At 35.3% G+C, this 24,765-nt stretch overlaps 1 protein-coding gene across 1 annotated transcript in view; it reads left to right on the top strand.

Moving 5' to 3' along the window:
• LOC138705025 (protein CIP2A homolog) overlaps positions 1-21,367 on the top strand; it is a 720,063-nt gene extending 698,696 nt beyond the window's left edge. The window contains exons 12-13 of the mRNA XM_069833567.1: positions 2,842-2,978; positions 19,042-21,367. Coding sequence (XP_069689668.1) covers positions 2,842-2,978; positions 19,042-19,188 — 284 coding nt within the window. The 3' untranslated portion in view covers positions 19,189-21,367. The remainder of the gene's footprint in view (positions 1-2,841; positions 2,979-19,041) is intronic.
• The last annotated feature ends 3,398 nt before the right edge of the window (positions 21,368-24,765 follow it).

The raw sequence follows: 24,765 nt of genomic DNA, 5'->3' as shown, positions 1-24,765 counted from the left end.
TTTCAAAGTAAAAATTGTTTCGGGACCGGGTATCGAACCCGGGACCTTTGCCTAAGCGCACCAACGTTCTACCGACTGACTAAACAAGCAACTCTACCAAACACCGAATTAATTTTTCTCGGTAGAGCTTTGGTGCGCTTAGTCAAAGGTCCCGGGTTCGATACCGGGCCCCGGAACAATTTTTCCCTTGAAATTATTCCAATCAGCTCCACAAGGAGCTATACCTGAAAAGCTAGGTGTGTATCTGTCAACATTAATTGTCTTCTTTACATTTTCATCTTGTAACATTTCTCATTGGGAGGCGGCCGGGTAGCTCAGTTGGTAGAGCAGCTGATTGCGGACTGGAAGGTCCGGGGTTCGATCCGAGGTGGTGACAGGATTTTTTCTCGTTGCCAGACTTTCAGAACGGCCCCGAGGTTCACTCAGCCTCCTATAAAAAATTGAGCACCGGGTCTTTCCCGGGGGTAAAAGGCGGTCAGATCGTGGTGCCGACCACACCACCTCATTCTAGTGCCGAGGTCATGGAAAGCATGGGGCTCTACCTCCATGCCCCCCAAAGTGCCTTCATGAAATGTTACGGGGATACCTTTACCTTTTTAACATTTCTCAATATTCATGGCATTGCCTTCTCTTACGTTTTCTCATTGAAAAGATAGGGATTAATAAAAACGTTTCCTATGAAAGTTGTTTGTTCTGAAGAGCTTTATCAAATGGCACCCTAATTGATCCCGACTCCCATTTGACATTTTAAAGTGATACGCCACTGACCCTACTTCCTGTTAGCGCTGATTGATGAAATCAAGCTCAAATGAAAGTTCACATATGAAGGGTACACGGGAAAAACGATCAAGGTCCATCAAAAATCGAAATTGAGTTAATAATGCCATCTTATAGTGGAAAGGAAGTACTATCATGTGGTCTAGCTAGTAATAAGAAATAATCGTTCTTGACATTCCACTACGTCAATTTCTATTAAATACACACATAACAAAGTATTAGGTGCTTAAACTCTGAAATTCATTTTTCTCGAAACTTTCTAAAATGGACCTTGATCGTTATTCCCGTGTACCCTTCATATGCTTTGGTTACAATTATTTTTGTCTCGAAAATTTTAATACACTAGACCAGGCGGTATTTCGGAAGGCGGTCAGCTGCTATATGCGCCTTAGCATTTCTGGTATGTAACATCATAAGCACGTACAGTAGAACTAATGGGAATCAATCTATAACAAGTACTTCCCGAGTTCGTTTGTTCACGTGTGAGTGCTTCAATACATTGAATAAGTAAAACTAACATTTACTGTGTGAGATAAATAAATGGAAAAAGAGACTGTAAAAAGACAAATATTGCACAGGCAAGCGCGGAAAATATTGTTTAAGGTGTATTATTATTTTAAAAACGTTGACGAGCAGAACACTGCCGGCAACGTACAAGAAACGACTGCAGAAGCATGTGATGTGGGATTGAGAACCGTGCAAAGAATACTGTTAGTGAAGGAAAGAGGGTTTGTTTAGTGTCATGCGTACAGTAATCAACGGCTAAGGTCATTATTGTTTTTGATAATTTAAATTCTCTCCTGCGTTATTTGTATTGCACGTGCTCGTGAAGTGCGATGTGGCAATGTTGTACGCTGACTTGCTCTCTCTATCTGTCTCTCTCGACGCAAACGCTAGCAGACTACCGTCTTCCGGATTGCCGTCGACTCTAGTTCGTAAATAAATTACTGTTATGGAGGGTCTCAATCAACCATTTTTTTCGTACGTTTTCTCATTGAAAGATTAGGAATTAATAAAAACGTTTGCTATGAAAGTTATTTGTTTTGAAGGGCTCTATCAAACGGTACCCTATTTGACCCGGACTCCCATTTGCAATTTTGAAGTGATACGCCACTACCTTACTTCCTGTTAGAGCTGATTGATGAAATGAAGCTCAAGTGAAAGTTCGCATGTGCTTCAGTTACAAATACTTTTGTCTCGAAAATTTTAATGCACTAAAATTACTGTTACGGGTGGTCTGAATCACTCTGTGTAATGCAATGAAAATAAACAATGCGATCAGTTTTGCTTTTCGCCGGAGTGTTTTGCCTAAGCGCAAGGGTGCCACTCATTAGCCGGGTCTCGGTGATTAGCGGGAGGGTAAAAACAAACCAACCATACAGCAATACACAAACAAATTTAAGAGACGCATTACTGACCCAATTATTAAACGTGTTAAAACTGCCCGTCTTCATTCTCCACATACTTTTCTCATCTCTTTAGGATATTATTCATCACTCACTGTAGGCTAGTTCATTTTGAGAAATCCAGACAATTTCCTATGAATATTATCTTTGGTGTACAGTGTGGAAATCTTATTACTGATCATACCTTACAATTGGCGGGTTTTTCAATCTCAGCACACATTTTAAATGATCGCTGTTAAGTAATTAGTCTCACTACATTTCAGCAACAAAATAAATGACATCATTAACGACACAACTCAGCATGCCACATGAGAACTGAAGTCAGTTTCCAGATAGACACTGTATATATATATATATATATATATATAATATTTGCTATTTATTGAACACTTTAAAACTGTACAGAAAACAGAGATAAAAGTAAAAAAAATGCTAAATTTAACTTTATGCTATTAATCAATTCATGAAAATCCAATTTTGATTTTTACATATGTGATGTAGATGATCAGTATTATGTGTAAGGCTATAACCGTCATTGTCTTCAACTAAAAGAGCAAATATTTTTGTTTCCAAAACATGACAAATGGAGAAAATAATTTTCAAAAGCCAAAAAATACTTAATGTTACATAAAGAAAATACATGTATTTTGATTTACAGATGTGCTGATAGCTTCTCTGACTGACACCCTCGCTGAACATCCTCACCTCGTGAGCGTGGCACGAGAAGGTCTGCTCGAGGGATCTTCTGGGAACCAACTGCTGCACCAACTGCTGCTGCTCAACCCAGCTGCTGCTGTGAGTACAATCACTCTTTATCTTCTTTTTCTTTTCTTCTCTTCCTCTTATTCTCTCATCACGAATGTTCTTTGATAACGTGAGTTTCAATGAGAAATGTTCATTCATTAACCACTTTCGTGATGGCGCGCCTGAATCTGATTTCAGATTCCACAAAATCAACTGAAAAATTCGTGTAAGATTTCATTATTGCAACTGATTAGGAAGTGAAATAACTTTTGATTATTTTTGAAAAAATGTTCTTGTAACACCATTGTCATAAATGGCTAAGCAATAAACAGACATACAAATGATTTATTGTAGAGTCAATAAGGTAAGCAGGTGCGTGAAGTTGTAAATAAACGGATAATAACTAAATAGTTACATAAAATATTTAAACAAGGAGCCTCTAGGAAACCAATATATAATAATTCCTTTTTAATAAATATTAAAAATACGGATGGATTGATAACATGAGGGTGGTCTCACATTGAGATATAGATCCGACTTATATTAACATATTCGTTACAAAATGTGGAGGAAAAATAATAAACACCAAATATCGTTGTTTATTTTGCCATATTAACATTCAAGACTTATTCCAGCATTGCATAAGTATGCCTTAATGGTAATTTTTTGTCCAAGGATCGTGAAGAACTGTAAAACTGATTTTCAGTGGATTTTGATCCTCCAACATTTTTCCGGATAAGAAATTCTTAAATGAACCCAAGAAGTGAAAATCCGATGAGGTCAGGCCAGGAATTTACGGTTCATGCTCAGAACTTTGCACTTGTGCACTTTCAATCAAGCTTTTTTTCTGGTTTGACATCTGATACCGTGCACAATCATGCAGAAGTAACACTGCACAGCATAATAGCCTTTGCGTCTCGTTCAATGGCTTCACACAATTTGTTCAACGTTTCGCAGTTGTTAATGGCTGTTTTTAGCGGGAAATACACAACAAGAGGCCTTGAAAACCCCAGAACATGGTCTTTTCGAGGGGGGGGGGAGATAGATAAACATTTAAATTCCTTGAACGGTGGTGACCAGGATATTTCCAACTGCTGGAATTGCTACTTATCTCTGAAGTGAACTCATAAATCTAGGTTTCATTTTCCTTAAATATGATTTTCAAAAGAGGATTTCCTTTCTGTTTATAATGGCAGAGATTTACAAGTGAAGAAGTCATTACTTCGCCTTTGTGTTCCTTAGCCAGCATATTCGGAAGTCAGCGAGTAAACACTTCGTGCGAAAATTTAAACTTCACATGATTTCATGTACAATAATCTTTGATATGCTTTTTATTGCAGAAATTTCACGAACTTTGATTCTTCGATGTACTCCTTATCAAACTTTCGACAATAACACAAATTGTCATTTATGTGCGAGGTCCTTGATGTGCAGCTTTGTTGCTCTGGACCATCATTCAGTTCTTTTCGACCTTCTTAGAATATGTTCCATCACACACAAACTACTTTTCGGCTTAAACTTATATGCTATGCTGTCCTGAAAAAAAAAAACGTGGTTTAATTCCATCTTTTAGAAGTGATTTGCGAGCCTTAGTCTATAAACAAATAACAATGATTATGGTATTATATCCCTTATTATGCAAAATGTAGTCAAAATCAATTTACTTTTGCCGTGCTTTGATGCACTGAATAATAATTAAAAAAAAATGTTATGTACAGTTTCCCTGGAAAAGGATGAGACGATTGAATATTCCTAAGTCTCAGATGTAAGACACTGCACATGATCGGAGACCAGAGCACTGATACACAAGATAACGAATATTGAGTTACTTAAATTCAGGCTATTTGGTTTGTTACTATCATCGTTCCGAAATTCACTTCAAAAACTGCAAAAAAATATGATAATATTACGTAAATGAAAGATAAATATATACATAAATCATGTAGTTAAATCAACAATGGACCTTCATGACTAGATCGACACTCCGCACAGAAAGGAACGCTTTCATGTCGTTTCAGTAGCTCAGACGGTAAGACTTCTGCGTGTTGTGTAGAAGAGTGCGAGTTCGATTCTTAGTCTACACAACGATTTTTTTTGTCTAAATAACGTTGAAATAGCTAAGTAACGTTGAAATAGAGTTTTACAAGTCCTGAGATTAAGTGTTAATGATCGCAAACAATACAAAATTACAAGTTATAATATTATAAACGTTAATCTAATGAATGCATTTATACAAACATATACAATGTAAATGCATATATATTAAAAACTAACAATTAAAATGAAATTAAGAAATATATGTAATAATAGACAAACTTTTACAAAGGTTTAGAGTCCTTAGGCTAAGTCATTTGTTGAGTAATTATTACAATATTTTATTAATAGCTTTCCCATATGTGTAAGAAATGCACTCGCACAAAACAATATTTGTTAAAAGTATGGCTTTGGATTATTTCATTCTCACCCCTTCAGTTAATTTTAACTATTTTATCTACGTCTTTGCAGTAGAATGATTGAATGAAAAAGCACTGTTGCAGTTATTCACTAATTACATATATTAATACTAATTATTAAATGCATCTGTTAAGTAACCAATTGCAGTATCTTTTGCAAAATCTTGAATGTTTAAGTTGTCAATAATATTTCTGTACTATATACAATAATGCGTTAAAAGAATTTGCAATAGATTTGGGATCCTCTACTTTATAATCATTGGTTTTAATGAAAACATATTTTCTTTCTTAGGATATCTACAAGTTTAAATTTAATAATATTCCGAATAGGTTTAATTGTATTATCTGAATTTTGTACTTTTCTATTCAAATATATTCTATTTCCCTCTTTCATAATTTTTGATAAATTACACTGTACTTCTTGCAGTATTTAAGAACATGAGGATCATTACATTGTAACACATTACATATAGATTCTTCTTTTTTAATACATGAAATTTTGAAGTCCCTGCGTTATCTACATGTTTTTACTTTTCAATTATTTCATAACATTGAGTGGAGAACATCCACTGAAGTGATTATGAAATTAAGTGAAAAATTCAATACATTTACTCTTAATATCAGTAGTACACAGTATCATATACGTTTTTCCAAGATTCTTTTTGTAGACATAAATGTGAATAATCACTAGATACAGCATTTAAGATCCTTTCTTAGTTTTTAAATTAATATTTTGAAATTGTTCAGTAACATTGGAAACACTTAGGATTTGTGTATCATGTTCAGACAAACCATTGATTATAGTTCTGTCGAATAGGAATTCAGTCTAATTCTGTGTACAAAACATTTATCAATGGCTGTGCTACTTCAGTTTGTATGCTGTGGGAAAATGACTTTGCGACTAAGGTTTCCAGTTTCAAGGAGTGAATTTAATTTACTTTTACGGAAAAGTTCCGAGAGATAATCTATGTTTATGTCACTACAGGTCTCAAATTCCATATGAGATTTCTAAAGTCTTTTCTTTACAAATTCAATGTTGGCTACAAATATTAATAAATAATGTAAGAAATATGAATGATTGTAGTTACAAGTCTGATTTACATTATAAAAAGCAAGAAGTTACATTCCTCGGCAAGATTCGAACTTTCGATGATGGTTTTGTCGTCCAACGCACAACCACGGACCTATTCAATGTTTATGTTAATAACCTACAATTTAGCTGTAGCAATGTGGTGTCATAACTTTGGGTTTGTTTACTTAATGTAATTAGATTTAATTTGAATAGTTTCGCAACAAGTGGACTTCCCGTTATATCCTGTTATTTAGATATTTAATTTAGGGTTGATTTATTAACTCTTAAACGTTAAATAGTCATTGTCTACACTAAAGTATTATCGTCATTTCTCATTTCTCATCGTAATGGCGAACCGACGTGACATGAGACAGCGAGTTATAGCTCTAGTTGAGGCTGGATATGGGGCTAGATCTGCTGGCCGTTTGGTCGGTGTTCCTGGTGGGTTCATCGTTACCAAAATTTAGGGGAAGTCGAAAATCGCCCTATTCCTGGGCGTTCGCGGATTTCTTCATTGGAAGAGGATGCTCTCTTATTCGAGACTGTTCGACAGGACCCCTTTCTGACTGCTAACGAAATAAGAGCAGCATCTAACTTTCCCGGCTCTTCACAGACTGTGATCAGCAGGTTGAGGAACCGCGGTATTAGGAGCCGGAGGGCTGCGCAAATGGAAATATTGGGGGAAGCACAAGCTGTCGACCATCTTGCCTTCGCTACCAATCGAGTGGATTTCGATTGGAGAAATGTAATTTTCTCCGACGAAACAACCATCTCGAGTGATTACGACGGTCCTGTCCGTGTCTATCGTGAGGATGGTCTCCGACATGACCGGCACTATGTGCACCGACGTGAAAGATCGGGGCGCTTTAGCAAATCGCGTTAGGGGTGGATGTCTTACGATGGACCTGGCGTTATAGAACGCATCGATGGCCGGTTTAATGCGGGAACTTACGAGCACATTCTGGAAAATATATTCCTTCCCTCCGCCCGAGAACGTTTTCCCGAAAGAACATTGCTGTTCCAGCAGGATAACCATCTCGTGCACTATGCTGCAAGCATTCAAAGATGGTTTCAAAGGAGACCCGAGATCGAAATCATTAATTGGCCTCCGAAGTCACCTGATTTGAATGTCATCGAAAATTTATGGGCGGAATTGAAAAAGAGAAGGATAGCCACCTATGCCCACCGACGCCCTCGAAATCGAGACGAATTGTGGATCAAGTTGTTGACACCTGGGAAGATCTCGCTGGGGATCAGAACTTATTGCACAATCTCGTGACATCCATACCGGATCGACTTAGAGCTGTAATAGAAGCTGATGGCATATGGACAAGATTTTAAGTTAACAGGTCTCTTTTTGTTTCTTATGATTTTTGTTTGAGGAAGAATACTTTTAACTTCCAAGTAAGATTTATTTTTTTTTTGACGAGGTTCAGCCCACTTGTAAGACCCAGAAATTGGGCATAAATTATTCCATATTTTTCGACAAATTAGACAGTCGAGGAACTCTGAACAAATTAATTACACCTCAATTAAAAAAAAGTTTTACCCGGGAATCGAACACGAGACGTTTCGGTTATACAGTGGAACCGACACGCTACTATATGAGCTACCGAGACAAGACAGTGACAGCAGCAGTCCAGAATGTAGATCCCTTAGCAGCCATTTGCCATTCGGTACAGTGAAGCAATGATATTTTGTGACTCGAGCTATGTTGTGAAATCCAGGCCTTAAATAGCAGTCTTCTTCGTGATCCTTATTTTGGTCCTTGTCCTTGTTGTGGTCCTTGTAACAATTCTTGTACTATTTGTCATGTTATGTATCGCTACGTCGATATCGAGTGAACCGCGCTGTAGAACTTTAACTTCCGACGACCAAGAATCGTCTCATTCTTTTTCAGGGTAACTGTACATTGTAATAATCGAAAGTGCAATGTTACCTACATTCACTTGCACATCAAATCCTTTATTATCTCCTGAATCACGAATTTTTCAGTGACATCATAAAATTAGAATTATGATATGAATTGTAAATCACTTAATTACTGTATGTACCATGTTTAGTCAATATTTCATTATATATAAACTTGTTGATGTGCATGCAAATGATTTTTATATTTAAGTATGACTATTAATATTACTATTCTCGTCATTGTTTCCTTATGTATTTCACTTCTGGTAGTGTGGAAGGGAAGGTGTCATGTCCTTAATTCTATCAGAATGAATGAATGAATGAATGAATGAATGAATGAATGAATGAATAAATAAATAAACAAACAAGCAAACAAACAAATAAATAAATACAAATAAATTACTCTTTATGTTTAAAGTTGGTCAACATTTTCTTTCCAATTGAAAACAAACTTAAGTAATTCAACCTCTCTTGTGTCTGAATGTTTCGAAGGTACTTTTTTATCCTCTTGAAAGCAGACAAGGAACGTTCAACGGAACTTAGAATACAAACAATCAATCATGTTTATTTGATCAATGATCAAAAAAACAAACAGATTAAAATTCCATGTTCATATGCCTGTCAAAAATGCATTAATATGATAAAAAGGATTATCCAAAAGCCATTTTTAAAACAATTTTAAATCTAAATAAGCTAACTGAGTGGGCATTCTTAGGAAATCTATTAAACATATCTAAAGAAATAACATTGAACCATTTCTTGGTCTTTGTCAACCAGACCGTAGGTGTTACAATATAATGATTATTTCTAGTACAATATTTGTGAAGCTGCAATTGAGAAGCATGACTATTTAAATTAATCTTGGTATAGACAAAACTAATTCGATTAATTAAAATGTATCTCAGTGAAACTTACAGCAGAGTCCGTATAAGCCAGTTTCTATCTAATGCTGTTCCAATTCACAGAGGGCTAAAGCAAGGAGAGGCAACATAACACCTTTACTTTTCAACTTCGCTCCAGAATATGCCATTAGGAAAGTTCAGGATAACAGAGAGGGTTTGGAATTGAATGGGTTACATCACCTTCTTGTCTGTGAGGATGACATGAATATGTTAGGAGAAAATCCACAAACGATTAAGGAAAACACGGAAATTCTACTTCAAGCAAGTAAAGAGATGGGTTTGGAAGTAAATCCCGAAAATACAAAGTATATGATTATGTCTCGTGACCAGAATATTGTACAAAATGGAACTATAAAAATTGGAGGTTTATCCTTCGAAGAGGTGGAAAAATTTTAATATCTTGAAATATCAGTAACAAATATAAATGACACTCGGGAGGAAATAAAACACAAAAATATTATGGGAAATGCCTGTTATTATTCGGTTGAGAAGCTTTTGTCATCTAGTCTGCTGTCAAAATATCTGAAAATTAGAATTCATAAAACAGTTATATTACCGGTCGTTCTGTATGATTGTGAAACTTGGACTCTCACTTTGAGAGAGGAACAGAGATTAAGGGTGTTTGAGAATAAGGTTCTTAGGAAAATATTTGGGGCTAAGAGGAATGAAGTTACAGGAGAATGGAGAAAGTTAGACAACGCAGAACTACACGCATTGTATTCTTCACCTGACATACAGTAATTAGGAACATTAAATCCAGACGTTTGAGATGGGGAGGGTATCTAGCACGTATGGACGTATCCAGAAATGCATATAGAGTGTTAGTTGGGAGGCTGGAGGGAATAATACCTTTGGAAAGGGCGAGACGTAGATGAGAGGATAATATTAAAATGGATTTGAGGGAGGTGGGATATGATGGTAGGGACTGGATTAATCTTGCTCAGGATAGGGACCGATGGCGGGCTTATGTGAGGGCGGCAATGAACCTCTGGGTTTCTTAAAAGCCATAAATAAGTAAGTATAGACTAAACAGTCATAAATATATTGATTAATTGCAGTAAGAGTATTAGCATTATGAAATAGATGTCGACAATGAGCATTAAAAGATGAATTAGTAATAATACGTAATACTTTTTTCTGCAAGATTATAACACTATTAACACCGTTATCCCACAAACGAATACCATAATGAAATACACTATAGAAAAATGCATAATATTATTGTTTCAAACATCTACTGGATACAAGGGGTTTTAATCTACACGAAAGATAAAGTACAAGAGATAACCTTTTGCACACAATCGCAATGTGACCAAACCAAGTAAATTTTTAATCTAATGTAATACCAAGAAATTTAACTTCTGAAATCTTTTCATCAGGAACATGATTTAATGAAAATAGTATCCGCTGAGTTTTAGATTTTTACAAGGGATTGTCAACAACAGTTAAAGAAGCTTGTACATTTCATTGAATCCAGAAAAATGGTCATTTTCTCTCATAACACTAAGGAGTTCAAAAATGTGTTTTTCGTAGAATTTTGAAGATAAGTAGAGGACAATTCGGTCTTTAAACCAATGTGGTCATATAGGAGTCCGTAGAGAGCTAACAGCTTGTGCAAAAGTTAGTCCGAAAATTTCTTATTATATTCCTCGTATCTATGGTGATATAAAAATTGAAAGCAGGCGTATTTACTGTTTGTTATTCTGAGAAATCTTACAATTACTCAGAGAAATGTCTAGATTACAAGCATTCATTTCCTAATACATATTATGTCGATATTATTTTTCTCGATCACTCTCATTGGGACAATATCATTTAGATCAGACGTCTCCAAATGCGTACTCGCGTGTAAGCCCCTGAACGGAACCGAAGCCAGTACGTAATGAGTGCGCTCCTCTTCACCCATCCCCACCTGTACTGTACTCAGTGTTTATGCGCAAACGAAGAGCAGTGGCGGACTGCCATTATCACTGTGTTGGTCGGCGTGTTCCACCGTTTCACAATGTCTTCTAATCATGGACGTAGTACATTCAAGGATGAAAGGGAAGAGAAATATTTTGTGTTAGTGGGGAGAATGTGAAATGCTGAATTTGTTCGAAAATTCTTAAGGGTGTGTTAAAATTCAACAAGCGACGACAATACTCGACTCTTAACAAAGAATATCATACAAATACAGGCATGTTGGACATGTGAAAATAATTTATTTTTGGGGCTATCTGTATAACTGTTTGTTATATATAATAATCAGTATATTACAATACGTTTGCATTCAGTTCCGCATGAGGTACTTATAGTTTTTTGTTTAATTTTAGGTGAAATGCTTAGGCCTACAAATATGTTTATAAATATAAAACAAGAAAATACAAACACAAATCATACATGTTTTCTTAGTCTTAAACAAAAAAAGCTTCTTGCTAGCTATGTTCTAGCTTGAAATATTGGAAAATCAATGAAGTCCTTTACAGAAGCATCATTTGTAAAATCGTGCATACAGAACGCTACTAAAATACTGTGTCAAAGTTTAAGAAAATTAAATTGTTTCCAATTACAGTTCAGAGAAGGAATTTCATGATAGTAAATGTAATTGAATCTGAAGTCGAAATCACAATTAACCAGTTTGTAGCTTACTCATTTGCATTGGACGAAAGCACAGATAGAAATGACAAAGCTCACCTAGCCATTTTCATCCGAGGCGTTAATGAACATTTTACTGTGTCTGAATGTCTTCTAGATGTAATTACAAAATATAACTGGAAAAGATCTTTTCCAGGCACTGAAAGTCACCATAGAAAAGAAGAGGTTGAATTTGCAATGATTTGTGTCAATAGCAGCAGAAGGGGCTCCAGCTTCATAGTATGTCAAAATAATATACAAACGTATATTTCTTATTCCTTTGATATTATTTGTAAACCTAAGCAGATCATTGCCGCTATCCCCCACTGATCGCTCCCATCTGTTGAGGTACGTGTCTCTTCCCCTATTCTAGTCCTACAGCACACTGTGTTCAGCGGGCAGCATCGAGAGCACGAATGATGATACGCTTTTTGGAGACCTATGATTTAGATTTTTATCGAGTCTTGATGGAAATGACTGTTGTCTATCATATCGTAATTGACCGTTTACGTCCCTTACTTTATTGCTATATGACAAAACCCCTCTCTTACAGAATATTGTACAAGATATCGGTGTAACTGAACAACTTTGAAATATAATTCCACTAGAAATATTATCTCAAATTTATTAAGGAATGCCAGCAAGCCACGAAATTTTATTTTTGAATCACTCTGCCTGTTATAACAATGGTCAACAATATTTACAAACAACTCCCAAAACTCAATCTATATCCTTTAACTGCACGAGAAAGTCTAGACATATCATTCCATCTGGTTGCACTAACTGTTGCTGGTCTCTTCTATACAAACTCCTGCAAGATATGTTCTTGTTGAAGATTTAGATTAAGACAGTCATTCGCGCTTAAGCAACGTTGCCTAGTTGTAACGTGAGACCTCTTAGTGCGGTACTTTAAATATACAGTATATAAAATTAATATTGTAGCCTCGAAAAAGATTGATGTTTGTATAGATAGATCATTTCTTCAACATTACACTTTTTCTATTTCCTCCACAGAGTGTGAGCAAACAATGTTTTAAATACTGAACTTCTCGCTAGCGGAGGTGAGATACATTTTCCTTCAGAACCCGCGCAATTGAATCGGCTTCCTTCCAGCGAGAATTCCTCGTCATAATTCTGTAAAACTTGGCCTCGAATGCATTACCCACTTTTCCAGGAACCTACGAAGACTAGCCTCTATCTCGTGTACCAACCCCACAGTCTCGACGACTGAACATCTCGAGTCTTCAATCTCTCAATTTTAGTGTTAATGGCAGCATCCGGTCACAAATCCAGGAACCGTCAGAGCAGCAATGGCATTTGATACATTAACTGCATCTCCCTCAAAGTTTTCAATTACCGTACCTGTAATAATAATAATAATAATAATAATAATAATAATAATAATAATAATACGAGGCCCATCCAGAAAGTAAATTTCCCGATTTTTTCCCCTTGAAAGTAAACGTAATTAGCCGTGTCAATTGTGCATGCGTAACAGATCTATGACGTATCAATCATATGCCAGCCGGACAGGTCCCGCCTGGTGCCAGTAGCGTGGCAGCAGTGGTCCGAAATGGAAGCTCTTATTCCTTCTCCCGCCGCCTGCGAGGTTCGGTCGGTGATAAAGTTCTTTAATGCACAAAGCATTGCTCCAATTGAAATTCATCGGCAGCTCTGTCAGGTCTATGGGCCGAACATCATGAGTAAGCAGATGGTGCGTCGCTGGTGTAGGCAGTTTTCCGAAGGTCGTCAAAGTGTCCATGATGAAGAGCGCAGTGGGCGACCGTCCCTCATCAATGATGATCGTGTTGAGCTGGTGCGGCAGTGCATCATGGAGAACCGTCGCTTCACGATTACGAGCTGAGCAGCCATTTTCCGCAGATATCGCGATCCTTGTTGCATGATATTGTCACTAAGCACCTGCTATTAAAAAAAGTGTGTGCCAGGTGGGTGCCGAAAAACCTGACACTCGAACACAAAATGCAACGTTTAGGAGCAGCACTGACATTTCTGCAACGGTATCACGATGACGGCGACGAGTTCCTCGACAGAATCGTCACGGGCGATGAGACTTGGATTTCCCACTTCAACCCGGAAACCAAGGAGCAGTCAATGCATTGGCGGCATAGTGGATCTCCGGTCAGGACGAAATTCAAACAGACGCTGTCGGTACAGAAAGTGATGTGCACGGTGTTCTGGAACAGGAAGGGCATTCTGCTCATTGACTTCCTTCCAAGAGGTGAAACAGCGAACGCTGACCGTTACTGTGAAACACTGCGAAAATTGCGACGTGCCATTCAAAACAAGAGGCGTGGAATGCTTACTGCAGGTGTTGTGCTCCTCCATGACAATGCTCGTCCACATACGGCTCGGCGCACAGCAGCTGTTTTGACGGAATTTGGCTGGGAGTTGTTTGATTATCCACCCTACAGTCCTGATCTTGCTCCCAGCGATTTTCACGTTTTCTTGCACCTCAAGAAATTCCTGTCCTCCGGTGAGCGTTTTGGCAACGACGAAGAGCTGAAGATGTCTGTCACACGCTGGTTCCATTCACAGGCGGCAGAGTTCTACGACAGAGGGATACAAAAATTGATCCCACGATACGACAAGTGTCTCAATTCTGATGATGGCTATGTTGAAAAATAGCTGAAACATTGCTGTACCTGTTGCCAATAAATGTTTTCGTGACAGTGTGTGTTCTTAAAAAAAATAGAGAAACTTACTTTCTGGATGCGCCTCGTAATAATAATAATAATAATAATAATAATAATAATAATAATAATAATAATAATAATAATAATAATAATAATCATCATCATAATCATCATCATCATCATCAATAATTCATAGTTTTCTGCCCAAGGGCAAATCTTTCACTGCAAAAGAAGCTTTCTCGAATCTTTCCTATTTTCTGTCTTCCTCTTTGTCTTTGCATATGATCCAAATATCTTAATATCGTCTATCATCTGATATCTTCTTCTGCTCCGAACTTTTCTTTCATTCACCATTTTTTCCAGTGCATCCATCAGCAGACAGTTTCCTCTCAGCCAGTGACCCAACCAATTCATTTTTCTCTTCCTGATCACTTTCAGCGTCACCCACTCTTTCCAACACAGCTTCATTTTTTATTCTCTCTGCCCATTTCACACGCTCCATTCTTCTCCCTATTCACATTTCGGATGCTAGTATTCGCTTCTCTTCATTCTGTCGCAATGTCCATGTTTCTGCTCCATACAATGCTACACTCCAAGTATTTGAAGCTGTCCACTTGTTCTATTGCCTGATTTAGAATTCGCACGATTCCCTTCTTTATTTGTCTTTCGATAGCCATGGTCTTCGTCTTTTTTCCATTTATCTTCAACCCATACTACACACAGCTGTAATTTAGCTATAGTAGCATATACCCTAGTATCGTCTCCTCTTCTGCTAGCAACGGAACCAGAATAATAATAATAATAATAATAATAATAATAATAATAATAATAATAATAATAATAACAATAATATCTAATGATATAAATATTCTAGATTTGCACCAAGTATGAAAATAATAATGCTGTTGAATCTTTCCTTCGTGTTTCTGCCATAAAATTAAATTATTTTAAGATACATATCCAAACTCTGTTTTCAATTTCACTGCTGAACTTCTTTTAATACAAAATTTTGCTTAATTAAAACGTAATATGATTTGTTAAAAATGTTAATGGAAAATTGAAAATAATATAGTGGAAAAAATCTTGTTGAAGGAAGTTTAAATATCCCGGAGTCCTAATTTACAGCCAATGCACTTGAATTAGATACTGCCCAAACTATTTATCTGTGTAATCATAGCGATGTTATCAGCATAGTGCAGTGTAGCATTTAAATGTGCCTCAGTGTGTCAAAACTGGTTGTGGCGGAAGTGGCAATATAGGTGATAACAACTTGAAGATAGCCATTCTTTATGTGGATTTTAAAAACACCTTTTTTACATGGGATGTTACTGCGCATACATCTAGAAATCTGATATTGATTTGTCTCACAAATGCGTGCAAAGCATGAGCAACGCATGCCACGTGTATCACTTTTTAATACAGTAACTTCAATGCACTCCCTTTTTCAACACGTTTGTCAGCAGTATCAAAATATTCTAATCATTGTTCTGTGCTGGTCACAAGATCTGAAAATACATTTCAGCTACAAATTATGTGTTGCTTGCTTACTTACGTATGGCTTTTAAGGAACCCAAAGGTTCATTGCCGTCCTCACATAAGCTCGCCATCGGCCCCTATCCTGAGCAAGATTAATCCCGTCTCTATCACCATATCCCATCTCCCTCAAATTCATTTTTATATTATCCTCCTATATATGTCTCGGTCTCCCCAAAGGTATTTTTCCCTCCAGTCTCCCAGCTAACACTCTATATACATTTCTGGATTCGCCCATACAAGCTACATGTCCTGTCCATCTCAAACGTCCGGATTTAATATTCCTAATTATGTCAGGTGAAGAATACAATGTGTGCAATTCTGTGTTGTGTAATTCACACTCCTACGATCATTAGCGTCTATGCTGTGCCACGCTGAACACCGTCAGATTAATTATAACCACCCTGTATAACACATTTATAAATTCTAACTTTATAGTTGCTCCGAGATATGGAACTTTTCCACCGTCTCAAAGAATAAATTTCCAATTATATTTCCATTCCGTACTGTTTTGGTCACGAGACATAATCATATACTTTGTATTTTCCAGATTTAATTCCAAACCTAACTCTTCACTTTTTTCAAGTAAGATTTCCGTCTTTTCCCTAATCGGTTGTGAATTTCTCCTTACATACTCACGTCATCCGCATAGACAAGCAGCTGATGTAACCTGTTCAATTCCAAACCCTGTCTGTTGTCTTGAACTTTCCTAATAGCATATTCCGGAGCTAAATTAGAAAGTAATGGTGATAGTGTATCTCCTTGCTTTAGCCCGCAGTGAATTGGAAAAGCATCAGTTAGAGACTGGCCTATACGGTTTCTGCTGTACGTTTCACTTAGACACATTTTAATTAATCGAACTAGTTTCTTGGGAATACCAAATTCAATAAGAATATTATATAAAACTTCTCTCTTTAACCGAATCATATGCTTTTTGAAATCGATAAATAACTGATGTACTGTATCCTTATACTGCCATTTTTCTCCAATATTTGTCGAATACAAAAAAACATCTGATCAATAGTCGATCTATTACACCTACAACCGCCTTGATGATCCCCAATAATTTCATCTACATATGGATTTAATTCTCAAAATAATATTGGACAAAATTTTGTACAACTTCAACAAAAGTGTTATTCCTCGAAAGTTTCTAGAGTTAAGTCTCTTCTCCCTTCTTAAAGATATGTACAATTATTATGGACTCCTTCCATTGTTCTGGACAAATTATGCATTACAATTGAAAAATATAAATGCAATTTAATGTCGTCCTACATCTATAAATAAATTCCAAATAAAGTAATTAAAATAACGATATTAGGACTATGTCTAGTAATACAAACTGCCACAGGATTATTTCTAGCAATACACTACTGCCCTAACATTGAAATAGCTTTCTCAAGAACTGCCCAACGATTGTGAAACTCACCGCGTGGTATATTGGTTCCAGGTAGTTTTAAAGTAGGGCCAACTGATCGGGAATCTTTCTGTTCGTGTATCTCTGTAAGAACGTCTTCAGGACTTCATTGTCTACATTTCTCCAAGGAATATTGGCAGATGCAAGTGCGTCACAAAGATCCTCACAAAATTATCTTTGACACTTATCCTCTTGGTTTCAAAGAGATTGTGAACTAGTTATTTTTGTTTACTTTCTTGTGCTGCTCTAAATGTTACTTTTTCTCATATATTACCTGGAATAACCTAGGAAAATTAAATTAGATTGAAACGGGATTAAATGAAACAAGAAATATAAGTTACAAATAATTAAACATCGTAAGATGAAGATTACATTTGTAAAGTTTCTTTCAAACCCATAAGCAGTGCTGACTAGATCAGACGCTATGGACAGTACTCTATAACAGAGTCGCCAGTATGAAAGGATAATTCCAAGCGTTTGGCGTAAGACGAACTCGATAGCTCAGTGGTAGAGCGCCTGACTGGAGAACAGGAAGTCGCAGGTTCGATTCCCGCTCGAGGTTGTGAAATTTTTCTTTCATACTATGGCATGATTGTGACTATAATAGTATTTAAATTCATTAATTAAGAATTATTTTAACTTACCCTTTTAGAGCAGGCTTAACAAAATACAGCTTTGCTATCCATAGTAAAATTGGTGTCATTCTTGATTTATTGCCGATATAGAGAATACTTGAATGATTTTTCTGAATAATTAAAAAAACACAACTGAATTAAACATATTGTCACAAGCCCCTTAATATAAACCTCTTTCTACCTTAGTGATTCCCAAACTAGTTAGCGAGTACCTAAAATGCAAGCGAAAAAGGGAAATTTAAGTGTAAGTTGTTATCGGACGACGAGATGAATAATTGAGGATAATGTTTTCAGAGGCGCAGCAAGAAAAAGCCAAAGGTACGCGTGTTTCAGCTGCGACTACATTAAGCCCGCGTGAGAGGCTACATAACACCACTGTTGGCAGAAGGGAGAGTTAAAGTTATAGGTTCACTGTAATAAATAAATTATCTGAGATTCTTGGCACCAAATGTAACTTTCTGCATGTTCGTTCTTTATTTCTGTAACCAGACTAGCCATAGTGGAATTAATTATTTAGTACGTCTTCAACAAATGACAAATTATGTGGTTCAAGCGATGAGACGTAATGGAAAATATCACCAAAAAAGTAGACTATAAAAATACAATTTAACCGAAAAATGACGAACTTGCGCCAATTTTTGAGTACTTAAAAAGTATAGGCACTACTGAAATAGGAAATAATAGACTAGTTTTTTTAAAGTTTAATATACCAGTTCACCAGAAATTACATAAAAATTACTTTAAAACTGAGGAGAATATTTTATTGAATAAAGAACAGAATAGGCATTTGGAACGAAATCCTCAACTAACGCCTGTACCTTTAATTTAGGACCACCTTTGTAGGTAACATGTTGCACTGGAACATACCTATCCCTTCACAAATCGTTATAGCGTTTAAATATTATCGTATTTTCATTCTTCCAGGTTCCAGCAGAATCTGAGCAGAAGCCAACATCCATCAAGAGTCAGGGGACAGAAAATCATCAGTCAACAATGATCAAGGGAAGAGAAAATGAGACTGTGGTCAAAGCTGTCGACAGCACCTCTGGCAAATCCCCAAAGGCCACTTAATATTGTACTAAAAACAAAAATGTATAAACAAATCTATTGTATAGTCTAACCAAAATAATCCAAAATACAGAACATAGTGTAAGAACACGGAAATGTAACTTTCAGTTTATGTAACAAGACATATCCTTTGTAAACGATTCTTACATGTGTGGGATACTAATTCCAGAACTATTAATATATCAGCTTTAATATATGTAAGGGAGAATTCTGTGTCCTTAAGATGAAATTTGTAAGGGAATATTTTTTGTATATCTTCTGTTGTTTTATGTATTTAACGTAATGTGTCCCAAAACTTCTCATCTTATTATTAAAACATTTCCATGACCAATAATTAATTACCTACAAATATCCAAAGCAAGTATAAAATAACAGATACTTTAATTATGAAAAATATATGATCGATAATTTGAAATGACCGAATAAAATAAATGCTAAAATTTCTTGTATGTTAGCTTAACTGACAATCCGCACTGAATTTCCTGTGTCTTTCTGTTATTTCCCAACAGTCGGAGATGAAAACGAATAATCTTTCCTTATTTAGCAGAGATCCTCAAGGAAATTGATCAATTTATAATGATCGGACTTAGAGCCACGTGCCACGGATATAAATGTTTTGTTTTTAATGGATATCTAGAATTTGCAAGAAGTACTGTAATTAAATTATTAAATTAAATCAAAATTAACTTATAAGAGAACAATTCAAACTCGACAATTTCTCGTATAATATAAGTAGTTTGGTTCTACTGCTTTTGGCACTTTCTTTTTAAAGAATTGTAATGTTTGCTCCTAATATTGAAGATGTACTGTAATTTTCTTTTATAAGTTACAAAAGAAAAGATGACAATACAGATTGTGATCGCAATTTACATAAATATAATAAATTCATGGCAGTATTGTAATTAATATATTATATTCCTTACTATATATTCGACACAGAAGTACTATTTGATATATCTCAATGTCATATTATTTAATTCTATGTTATTCATTTAAAAAATTTTTTTTTTTTTTTTAATCACTTAGCTTGTAAATAGTTTTCTGTAATTCAGGATCCCTGGGGTCACCGAAATTCTTCGGCTAATGTCATTGTGATTATATATGTAATACATACAATAAACAAATGCACACTTAAAAAATCTGGCGAAAATAGAATCACATATCATGAGTGTACCAAAACAAAAAAATTGCCAATTTCTTTCTCAACAGCACGGTAACGAGGTAGTGAATATATGTTTCAGTATCAAAATAATTCAGTGAATCCTATAAAATGTCTATACACGATAATGGTACGAAGAAAAGTAAAAGTACTGACATGAGCTTGCTGGGTTATTTGATAAAATGTAGCCTACATGGAATAATGCATAACAATAAATTTAAAGAGCTATTAACCAAAAGAAAAAATATCATCTAACTTACAAATATATATGCTTTAAAATATATTACATAGCATGTGAATATATTACAATGAACCACTGATAACAACGGTACTCATCCTACAATATATTTCAATGTTTGAAAATACTTCAAAACATTACGAAAAAGAAAGTTCTTTAATTTCACAACGTAGCACATTTTTGTATGGAAACCTTTCTTTATTACTGATCACAGAAGCAAACTTTTTACACTTACTCTTAGCGTTGAAAAAAATTAGCTTCAAACTTTCCTCTGTAGAAGTGTAATTATTTTAATTTTAAATATATATTGCAAAGGAAAAGAATTTTTAAATTATAATTGAGCGTGGTAAGATATGAACATATTGGTTGGTTATATGACTTATATATAATGTACGTATAGATTCTACTACAGATATTCAAACTTTGATCTATAAATGTTAACCTTTTGCAACATAATAAAAAGCATCTTATTAAGCGCGAATAAGATATTTTTGAAGATTTTGGAGATGCTATACAATAAAATATAAATCCAAATGTCCATAAATTTAGGTTAACAATTATATCAATTCATTATACATAATTATATATTTTTCTCAAGAACCTACACATTTAATTTAATTTGACATGTGATAAAATATCTCAATGGAAAATGTAACAATAGTAAAGCAGTAGACTGTTATATTATAGAAAGCAGTTACAAATATGAAGTATTATATTAAATACCATTTTACTGACAATGTACTATTATAAAAAATAAAATAAAATGATTGTATCAGGTTGTGTAACACTTGGAATTACTTTACTTCGTTGTTTAGTAAAATATCCCCAGCAACATAAGAACATACTGTGCCTAGATTTATCTGTGAGAACTCACAATCTTCACTCTGTGTAATGTAATATTATTATGTGTGCATTTTTCGTGCGTTGATCAACTAACTACAGGATAAAAAATAAGTTTACTTTCATAGCATAAATCTTTTCTTAATTTACTACATTACCAGATATCTATTAGAGCAGTGCTTCCCTATCTTTTGAGTGTCACGGACCTCTTAAAGTTCCTACTTCATGTTGGCGGACTCCCAAAAATATTCTACATAATTTAGGCCCATAAATATGTTCTACTCTTTACATATTTTCATAATGTAGTGAATTAAATATCCTTAATGAATTGGTCATCCTCTGATTGAAGATCTGGCTGATATATACATCTATTATGAGGCAGTATATTTCACTTGACGATATGTGTCGGAGGAAGAACAATTGGTTGTGGGCTATCTATCTGAAGTCTGACTAGTGTAATATGTAGCTAGTCGGCGATGTATGCAATGGAGGGGCAAAAGAACTGGCCACCCTACCCCATGATCTCCTGGCCTAGTTGCTCATAAGTGGTGCCTTCTTGGTGTCACTTGTGAGGTTCAGACCTGTCTTCGGACAGTTGACTAAACAACAACAACAACAACAATGAATTGGTAACGATGTCAAATTTTAGTTTCAGCTTTTGAGTACAATTTCAACCTGAAAATACATAAATACAAAGATATCACGTTTTCCTGAGAAAAATGAAATTAGTTTCTTAGACTTGCCGTAAGATTGTTATTGGGATGGTTGATATTGCTTTGTAGCTGGCAGTTTCGAAAAGTCTAATTGTTGATAGCTTACTCTTAAATCTCAAGTTTAATTCAACATTAAATTTACATCTATATTAATTCTTCACGGAGACCGACAGAAAATATACACTGGACACAAGTATGTTGACGTAAAATGACGTTTAGGTGTTGTGTTGTAGATCGGAAAATTTGGTGGCCTATACATGGGTGAATGCACCTAAGATTGCAACAAGTTCGTTGTGGGAAACACGATTTTTAATTCAATCAGAAGATAACTAACAACTTCTCTTCTTCTTTGACGGATGAACTATTTTTTTCACACAGAATGGTTTTCACACAATTGTTTTTTTTTCAATTGCAGAAAGGGAAATATTCCCTTAATTTTAATGTTAAAAAATCAATATGTTCTTCATACTCTCAACGATATCGGACAAGAGTTCATCACCATTTGCTGCTAGGAAGTTACTTAGAGTGGAAAATTATTCGAATTCTCTATCGACAACACAGCTAGACCAGATCTGTAATTTCTTTATCATTGCTTCAGTCCTATCCTGAATGGTGAATACCTAAAGTTGGACCCTGAAAATTGACTTCAACGAATTTAAAAACATAAAGTAACACATAGGAGGCTAGACTTGCAAACTAAGACACAAGAAAACAAAATATATTTCTTCAAGATGACAAAAATCAGAGAATGCGATGAAGTTAAGTTTAATTGAAATGCCACTTGAAAAATATATCTTGTTCCTGCGGGCCCCTTTTGAATTACTCGCCGGCCCCCAGGGTCTGTGGACCACAGGTTAGGAACCACTGTATTAGAGGAATTAATTTTATTAAAGCATTGATTGATGATTAGATGTGAAAATTCGCAGGTTGAATAAATATTACACACCACATTCGAAATACTGTATGATACAAGAACAAAATATATTGATGGATGAACTGACATCATATTATTATTATTATTATTATTATTATTATTATTATTATTATTATTATTAAAGGTAAAAAAAGGAAAAAAAATATATCCCCGTTACATGCCATGAAGGCACTTGGGGGGCATGGAGGTAGAGCCCCATGCTTTCCATGATCTCGGCACTAAAATGAGGTGGTGTGGTCGGCACCACGCTCTGACCGCCTTTTACCCCCGGGAAAGACCCGGTACTCAATTTTTTGGAGGCTGAGTGAACCTCGGGGCCGTTCTGAAAGTTTGGTAACGAGAAAAAACCTGTCACCACCTGGGATCGAACCCCGGACCTTCCAGTCCGTAGCCAGCTGCTCTACCAACTGAGATACCCGGCCGCCCTTATTATTATTATTATTATTATTATTATTATTATTATTATTATTATTATTATTACTATTATTATTATTATTATTATTATTATTATTAGCAAATTACTTTATATAAGAAAATATTATGAAAATAGCCTATGTTCTATCCACCGCCGTCTGGATTGGAATATTATTACAATCCAGTTGGAGGTGGTTCCATCATATTCTCTTCATGAAAATCTTCTTACAAAAGCGACTAATGACTTTACTCTTCTCAACACTACAAAGAAAACCTCTAACCTTAAACTCACATACGTGACGTATTTTCCATTTTTTCAATTATCCTGAGGACTACTGTATGCTAATTCAGCCAAATAAATGAGTGGATGGGTTCAACAGTGTAATTACAGAATAATAAACTAAGCTTATTGCAGACGTAATACATTTAGGTTTAAAACAAGTTCAACTTCAGTTATTTAATGATGCTTTGTCAACTTCGCAGTTATCGAGCGTCAGTGGCAATGACGGCTGGTGCTAAATACTGGGCGTTAACTAACAACATCTATATTAATAATAAATCTGTAGCCGAAATTTTTCTGGTAATTTTCGATTTTCCAAAAATAATTGGTCCTAACATATATAATTAACAACCCTGAAACCGAAATCGGTTTTTTTTTAATTTTTGTTTGTATGTCTGTCTGTCTGTCTGGATGTTTGTTACCTTTTCACGCGATAATGGCTGAACCGATTTATATGCAAATTGGAATATAAATTAAGTTCGTTGTAACTTAGATTTTAGGCTATATGAAATTCAAAATACGTTATTTAAAAGGGGGGTTATAAGGGGACCTGAATTAAATAAATCGAAATATCTCGCTTATTATTGATTTTTGTGAAATATGTTGCATAACAAAAGTTTCTTTAAAAATTATTTGCGATACGTTTTATTCTTTGCAAAATTTTGATAGGACTGATATTTAATGAGATAAATGAGTTTTAAAATTAAAATACAATGCCATCTAAGGCAGTGTAATGAAATGAAAAACAAATGACTACCGGTACGTCTACAAGGGGCCTTGGACAATAACAATCTAAAGCTATGAAACATAGCCTACAGAGGATGTTTCTGTGTTTGTATGAGGTAATATCGAAAGCTAAATTAACCGATTTATATAATTAAGTATTAATTCACCATTGGAAAGTGTAGTTTCTCTAGATGGACATAATGCTATAATGTTATTACAGTAACGTCTGAGTGCTCTCTGGACCAAATGATCGCATTTTAATTATTTAAATACAAT

This window comes from Periplaneta americana, chromosome 8 (genome assembly GCF_040183065.1).
Source record: "Periplaneta americana isolate PAMFEO1 chromosome 8, P.americana_PAMFEO1_priV1, whole genome shotgun sequence".
NCBI classification, from domain to species: Eukaryota; Metazoa; Arthropoda; class Insecta; order Blattodea; family Blattidae; genus Periplaneta; species Periplaneta americana.
This window is presented reverse-complemented; position numbering and strand designations above follow the sequence as displayed.